Here is an 8,127-nt window from a genome sequence, read left to right on the forward strand (position 1 = left end):
TTGGAGCAGAGCTCCAGGAACCGGACCTCAGCTCTACTCTGGAGGTTCACTGCACAGAACAGCAGTGATGTTCAGGGCAAACAAAACCAGCAGCTGCTCTGAAACCCAGGAACCCAGGTGTGCACGTTTAGAATAACAATGCAGCATCTTCTTATTCACAAGATCGGACAGATGCGTGTAGTCACTGGCACAGAGCACGTTTGTTTCTCAGCAACCTTTTCAAAGTAAGTGTTCTTGTAATAAATCCAGTAGCAAAGTACCTTCTGCAGTAATATGGAATAGCATCACTAGTTTTCCTCTCTCAACAAAGCTCTCCTCCACCTCCTCTCCTGCAACTGTGGTCACATGACATTTCAGTCCAGCTGCCCAAAAGAAAAACATCACATTGCTGATGCAGAAAACAGAGCCGAGTACCTGGATTCTGTTCCAGATATTTAAAAAAACCCACAAATCTCACAGAAAGTTTGGAACAGAGCCTTTTTCAGTTGTGTGGCTCACTTCTTGTCTTCAGATGAGGACATTCGGGTTTTGAAAAACAATCTAGTACCATGTATTCATGTTTTAGCAGCCTTTAACAATAACCACTTCACATTAAGTCCTTGGCATGTGTGGGCTAAATGGCAGAGATGAGGGAAGAAAAGTGTTGGTGACTTTTAGGGCCTTGGATAAAACCACGCTGCCACACGTGGGTTTTTCTCATGGACATGATCTGTTTTGCAGAAACAGTGTGATAACGAAGTAAAAGTCATGGAGAAACACTAGAATAACACGCACAGTGCAGAATGTTTCTACTGGCGCTCAGTCAGTGTGAAGTGCAAGTCTGCCAGAGAAGCTGGAGCTTGCACCCAAACAGGCTAAATTAAACTCAGCTTCAGTAGAGTCGCCCAGAAATACAATGCAACCGTACAGTCACACAGACAGCCTGCAGGACTCAGCTGGCCATAGAGAGCTGGTCTGGAGTCAGCCTGGGCTGACCTCCGACTGCAGCCGGGGTATCTACACATCATCACATGAAAATGGACAAGAGAATCTAATAATCAGTGGCACAGAGCCAAAATGTTCAGCACAGCAGTGAGAGAAGCTTGAAGCGGCAGCTCCCAGGTTCCTACTGGTTCTGGGAAGCTCCAGGACACAGGTATTCTCTTTTTCTTTCTCAACAGATCCCAGCAGTGGATGTCTCTGATACGTCTCCTGCTCCAGGCCACAGAGCTGCACTGTGCCCACAAACCAGTAAACCCAGCAGTGCCCACACTGCTGCACTGGCTGACATGTTCCTCCATCAATATGAACACACGCCGTAGCAGATTCTGACTCAGCTCCACACACACACACACCGTCCTGCTGCCACACGCTACAGCCCAACTATGGATTTATCTGCTGCTGAAAATATCCCCCAACACGTGCACCATCTCCTCTTGGTTGTTCGATAAAAACTACAGTGAGCAGCTACTTTAGGAAACTACTGAGTGTTCTTAAAGAGGAAACTAAATATTTGTGAGGTCTTTATAAAGTCTTTTGTCTTCAGTAAGAGCCAATGGAGACACAGACAGGAAGTCAGTGTGTCGAGAGGCAGATCAACGCGCTATGGGTCTGACAGCGAGCTACAGTTCCAGGCAGGTTTTCATTCACTTCTGTACAGTATTAAACAAAACGGTCAGCAAACACACATGATGCTCAGTTGATGAGGAGTTTTGAAATGTAACTTGATTTCTGCAAAATATCTGGTCACGTCTCCTACCAGTGAATGTGGGTCCAGAAGACACCCTGTCCTAAATATTTACTGCCAGCTCCAAAGACACACACACGCACACGCACCACCAGACCTCACTTAGCACCAAACACACCATAGTGCAACTGGGTTAGGGTTTTTAGGGGGATGAAGTGTATGGAGGGGGTCATGATGAATCCTGAACAGGAGATGATGCTTCTCCTCTTCAGCTCTCTGGAAAAAAAAAATCTACCTATTTGTTTTATGAACTGCACCATTATTATAAAGTCATGCAGTAGATTCGGTTCATTCAAACTCAGCTGTCCATTCAGTCATCGGTGATTGAATCTCCACACGGTGGGACATAGTACCATCGTCTGTTCACTGCAGGCCGTGCTGTGCAGAGTCCAGCCTCCAGCACGGCTTTTATAAACATCATAATTACACACGGTACAAAAACACGTAGCGCTGAATTCACCTGTTAAACACTTCAATCACACACTAATTCACATCAAATGGTAATATCACATGGCACCGAATGCAGCATGTTGGAGTAAATGCGTGCAAGAAAGCAATACCACGCACCCCCACTCCCCTCAGACATGGCACGTTGATAAAGAGGAACTTTGTCTTCCACCACGCTGATACTTGGAGAGAAACGGGCGGCGAGGAGCTCAGAGCTAACTGGCCTCCGTTCAAGTAGAAGCCCTTTCTGATGAGGAATGACCGGTTCAGCTTCAGTCCAGTTGTTCAAGTGCACCCAATGCCACTCGAGGTTTGGGGGTGAGGTGGGGTCTTTGTGTCCCCTCTTTTCCAGGTGGGAGACCCTGTGCAGAGTCGAAGCAGCACCCAATTCTTTGTAAGGCTTTAAGGAACGGCCTTCATGAGTGCGAGTGGCCAACACTGCTTCTCTTGGCCAATAGGAAAACTACCTGCTGTATGGGTCACTGGAGTAACTGCTGGGGTCCCCTCCACCACCATGGAGGGGGCTGTGAGAGGAGGAGGAGGAGGTGGAGGAAGAGGGGGAAGACAGCAGCAGGGAGGAAGAGGAGGGGCCCGGCAGGGAATCCTCGTCTGTTCTTCCCCCGTCAAACACATCCATGTCCACTGCCAGAGAGAGGTTGGAGGGCTGGGGGCCTGGCAGCACCTGGGGGCCCCACACGGGGGCCAGCTGTTCAGAACCCTGGGGAGGGGAGTACAGCTGAGTCTGGGTGACCAGGAGGGGACCTGAAGAGGAGGCCATCGTGGTGGGGTCAGCCGCAGGCCTGGAGGCCCCGGCGCCCGTCTGGGAGCCACGGTGGATGCGATGGCTGACGATGATGTTGTTTCCAAAGCCGCCCATGGAGGCCATGGTGGTACTCTGCTCCCGCTGGACCACTGCCGTCATACCGCCCTCAGCGATCAGCCGACGGATTCGGGCCAGAGCATCTTCACCTGAACTGAACTCTGGAGACTCTGCTGGAGCGACAAGAGCAACAGCAGAGCTGCATCAAGATTAAACAGACACCGCAGATCGGCATTTGGAAAAACTTCAGTGTAGTGACCTGAACTGTCTACATGACACTAATCCTGGGAACTGCATCTGTAACATCATGACAAAGTATGAAACTGGGTTGACTAATGCTTTACACTCAGCAGGGTTTTTATTACATCACATCTGATCTCAGAGTTCAACAGCAGCTGCTGTGCTGTTGCTAAAGGGCATCTAAATAAACACCACCAGTCCATAGTACCTGTATCTGATGAAGCCAGTTTTAAACCAGTGACCTGTCATATTAAAGTGATACCAAACAGAAGATTATGTCCTCAAACTTCATTATGCTGGATTTCAGGTTGTGTTAGAGAAGCTGGAGACTACAGCAGAGCTGCACTGAAACAAACAATGCCTATCTAAGGAATGTAAATGTTGATCTGCAACTGAGCCTTAATTAGGTTGAAGCCAGGAAGAGCTGTGCAAAGAGATGGCCCCTGAGGAGGCAGCAGAAGGTGGCATTCATCTCAGACCAACACAGGGGTCTGGGATAAGAGCCAATACAGGCCCACAGCTCACAGTCTCAACTCCACTCACAGAAGAATAAGCCACTAACAAAATGAAGACACTGTCATAAAACACACGAGGCTAAAGAAAAACTTTTTATGTACAAGACTAAAGTGATTTAATAAAGTGTAAATGTCACAAAGACTTGGGGAGCAAATTAAGCAAAAGTTGCAAAGTAAGAGAAAGTAAGTAAGTGAGGTTCAGCGCAGCAGTACCAGCTGTGGATGTGTTGGTGTCGGCTGAAGCTTCACCCTGGACGCCGTGGGCGCCGTCCTGGGCTCTGTTGCTCGGACGCGTCTTCTGTGGCCCCTGAGCTGCTTGGCTGGTGGATGGAGTCTCAGGAGGGACATCTGGGGAGAGAAGGCAGATCACAACTAAAGCCACGGTTTCATGATCATGGGATACTGTTCACACTGTGTTGGATTACAACCTGACTGACTAGTATCCAGACTGTACAACAGTTGGCAAGAAACAACAGGACATTTACAGACAAGACTGAAGACACTGAAGGACACAAAGCTGCCACTAACGAGTACTTTCTCTGATCGTTCTTCTTGGGTAATAAACACTACAAAACCAAATTCTAAGTTTTACACCAGTGTTGTTAGTCCAGGTTTAAACCTCCCAACTTCTTTTTTTTTTGTTTTGACAACACTGTTGAAGGTGAGCCACATGCTCCATGTCACTCCCCGTGTATGTGTTGTGATTTGGTGCTATACAAATAAAACTGAATTAACTCTCCTGCCTCCTCTGAAAAGACCCTCTCAGTGTTTTCTTTTTCCTTGCATTTAGTTGTAACAGTAACAGATCTGAGTAACTCAGTGGGTGGTGACCAGCTTCAGTTCGGACTCGGTAATCTGCTGCTGTGGGTGTAACAGGGAGTAATGAAGAGCGATGCACCAGGTTCAGGCTTCACTAAGCAAAGACAGCCTCTAAGTTACATCATCATTTTTCTGCTTTCTCTTTCTTTTATAAGCCTGGTGGTAAATGTTCCCAGGCCCTGTACCCACCCTCAGCCCAGAGGCTGGGAACCACTGGGTAAAACTCTTTTTAAAACCATGACATAATCCTGGAGAGGTTTTCCAGGATTATGTCATGGTTTTAATGACCGCAGCCCTTTGTGTGACTACCTGACAGCTTGTGACGATCAAACAGAGAAACAGCAGAGCACACAATAACATCCACACAGCATCTTATCTGATAATGTCAGTACTGAGTAATAAGAGGATTCAGTACTGGGTGGTGGCTGGGAGACACTGGGCTCCGATAGGTCCCTCTCCGTTTGTGTCTCGGCGTTCTGCAGCTGGATGACTGGTGTCTGGGTTCCTTGTGATGTCACGGAAGGGGCAGGGTGTCGAGGCTGCAGACCAATAGCGCTCATCAATCCCATATCTCTGTCCAGTCTCCAGCCAGAGCGATTTGGTCTGCAAACACAACAACTTGTGGGTTAGTACAGCAGACAACAAGAGGAGCCCTGGTCCTTGTCTAGTACATACATGAAGTCACTCCACATGTTAATGCACATTTGCTATAGTACTGCTTCCATCATGTTAAAAGTCCAGATGATCCACTGCCACGGACTCAATCTGATGTTTTAGTTCATAAAAGTCTTCAGGATGTTTCTCTTCAGATGATGACTGAGATAAATGAAACAGCATTTTGTAAATGTCAGTACTCAAAACAAAAATCAGATATTTTGTTATACACTCTTGCTTTACAACTGGTTCTTTTTTAAAGGTAGCCATTTTATTTTGGTTTGCATTTTATCATAAGGAGGTATTTAAGTCTTTATTGTAAAAAAAAAAACTTATGTGATTGTTTAATTCAGGCTCCAGGTCTTTCACGTGATCCCACACTGAGATTTAATATTTTTGGCTGCTGCGCACACAAAACAAGACAATGATTTGATGACAACTCATGTTCTAGCAAACTGTGGCATTTTCTGACATTTTACAGAGCAAACAATTGAGAAAATAACCAACAGATTACAGATTTGCAGCCCTCATTAAAATGAGCTCACATGCAGACACTCGCCCTCAAAATTACTGCTGATAAATTTTAATTCCGCTTTGAAGAACTGAAAAAGTCAGACCTGCGTCAAATTTTCAACAGTGAAAACTACTTCAATTTCCCCTAAAGGAAGAGCAGCAGGGCTCTGTGAAGTCATAGGACCTAAAATTCACAAAACAAGACGACTGGTGTTTCAGTTTTCAGTCTCGTGTGCGACACCAGGGCAGAGGGTTTATGGAGGTGAAGGCTCTCACCCCGGTCTGTCAGAAGCCCGGGTCCTGCTTGTTCCACTGTTGTTGACGGAGAACAAAGGTTCGCTGCTCGACTCTCCAGGGCTCTCACCATCGCTGCGATAAAATCTAAGCACACACACATACACACTTGTTAATTCTGCTCCACTCAGAAGGTCTTAAAAGCAGAGGAGGGACTTCTTCATGGAATCACAGAGACCGCAACCTCATTAAACGCAATAACTGAGCTTCTCCAATTACTGCTCTTCCTGTTGAGGCTGCACATTAGGATAATCACATCAGTTAAGTTCTCATTGTGGAGGGGAAGCTACAGTAGCTTCATCTCTGAGGTAGTTTGTAGGCCGCTTCAGGAAAGCACAAAGCCACAGTGGTGATCAGGTCAGGTTCCTGACAACGAGGCTACACAGAGACAAACAGGGAACCACTGCTAGAAACTTGCAGGACATGTCACTGCTCCTGGTTTTAATTTTCATGATTACGTAAGTGCTGCAGGTTTTTAATGACCTAAAACCTACTGTAAATATAGATGTCACACTTTAGTTGTTCTGAATTTGCCAAGGGAAATAAATCCTTGGTCCAGTTTTTTTCTTTAACCAGGAAACGTGCTAACAAACTTAGCTGACAATTACACAGAAGTTTATTTAATGCAAATAATAAAAATAATGTAAAAATAATATGACCATTTTCTGCACCGCTCTCTACTGTCCTGATCTAATGCTACACTACCTCACCCTCTCTCCCAGGACTCATCCTCATCTTTGCTGAAACCTCATATCCAGAACTTCATGAATGATTTTGATATTTTTGATAAACCAAGGCCCAGAACCCACTGAAAACATTTTCAAATCTATCAAGGGTCTATAAATAGCAATAAAAACTGACTGAGTCCCAGTTTCCATTTTGACAGGGGTGAAGACTCACACAGGCCGGCAGATGACCAGGTCTCCCTTGTTGGTCCCATAAGCCAGGCCCATCCCTGGATCTGGCAGCCAGCGAGCAGAGTTTATGCTGACATTACGCCTGTGATCTGGAGCCATGGGGTAAACCACGTTGAACACCATCTGAAAAACACCCACAGGTTCACAACACACAGAACGGCGGCAGCTGCATTTACACTGACACCAGCTGTGGTTTCTCTCCTAACAGAAAAGTAAGACATTTTCAAACTGAGGAATATAAAACTTGGGGTAGGCAATAATTAGTGTGAATATTTATATAAAAAAAAAACAAAAACAGCCAGGCCTATTTAAGCTTGGAACAAATTAATACATTCTTTATTCTAGAGACCGTGAGGGTGGGGTGTTGTATTAGAAAAATTAATCTGTCAATCTATAAAGACAAACTACCAAATCCTCTTCACAAACACCAAAATTCCACAATGCTGCATCTCTAGTTTGTGTTATCTGTGCTCTTAATCTTCCACGGCTGTTTGACTCACCAGCCTTCAAGGACAAACAGTGACTGAATAATAACAACACATCTGCAAACTCTCATGAAGAATCTATAGCCCAGTTACCCACTGGTCAACAGCTACTTTTGAAGAATCCATTATACTTTAATTCTTGTGTAATTAAAACATTGCAGGAAAAACTACAAGAAAATAAAAAACACAAGGGAATAAAGGATTAAAATGTGGCTTGACTCTGCTGCATGTAAAACAGCTTTACTTTTGGTGCAAGGAGTAGAACTAGCAGTAGTGACAGTGGAGTAAGAGTGCTGGCTGCTCTGTGTGTGTGTGTGTGTGTGTGTGTGTGTACTGTCTGACCCTGATGGAGGTCTCTCCCCCATGTGGCTGCTGCAGGCGGAAGACTTGCGCCACCATGTGGTCGGTAGTGGGGTGCAGCAGGATCCTGCGAGAGGCCAGGCCCACCATCACGTAGCAGCCCATCGGAGACAAACTGACAGAGATGGCGTTTGGACCTGGTGAAGGCAAAATAATGACTTTTCATGACAACAAATAATGATGTTGATGTTAGCATTCCTCCTCCTTGAACCGCCACCTTATTGTGGTGGAGGGGTTTGAGCACCCGAGTGATACTAGGAGCTATGTTGTCGGGGGCTATATGTCCCTGGTAGAGTCTTCCAAGGCAAACAGGTCCTGGGTGACGGGTCAGATTAAG

At 45.9% G+C, this 8,127-nt stretch overlaps 1 protein-coding gene across 1 annotated transcript in view; it reads right to left on the bottom strand.

Moving 5' to 3' along the window:
* Positions 1–2,181: 2,181 nt before the first annotated feature.
* Positions 2,182–8,127, bottom strand: part of ambra1b (autophagy/beclin-1 regulator 1b) — a 19,966-nt gene continuing 14,020 nt past the window's right edge. The window contains 6 exon segments of the mRNA XM_020615740.1: positions 2,182–3,166; positions 3,962–4,096; positions 4,983–5,170; positions 6,011–6,115; positions 6,929–7,068; positions 7,773–7,927. Of these exon segments, the coding sequence (XP_020471396.1) occupies positions 2,637–3,166; positions 3,962–4,096; positions 4,983–5,170; positions 6,011–6,115; positions 6,929–7,068; positions 7,773–7,927 (1,253 nt within the window). The 3' untranslated portion in view covers positions 2,182–2,636.

Source organism: Monopterus albus, unplaced genomic scaffold, assembly GCF_001952655.1.
Source record: "Monopterus albus unplaced genomic scaffold, M_albus_1.0 scaffold170.1, whole genome shotgun sequence".
Lineage (NCBI taxonomy): Eukaryota > Metazoa > Chordata > Actinopteri > Synbranchiformes > Synbranchidae > Monopterus > Monopterus albus.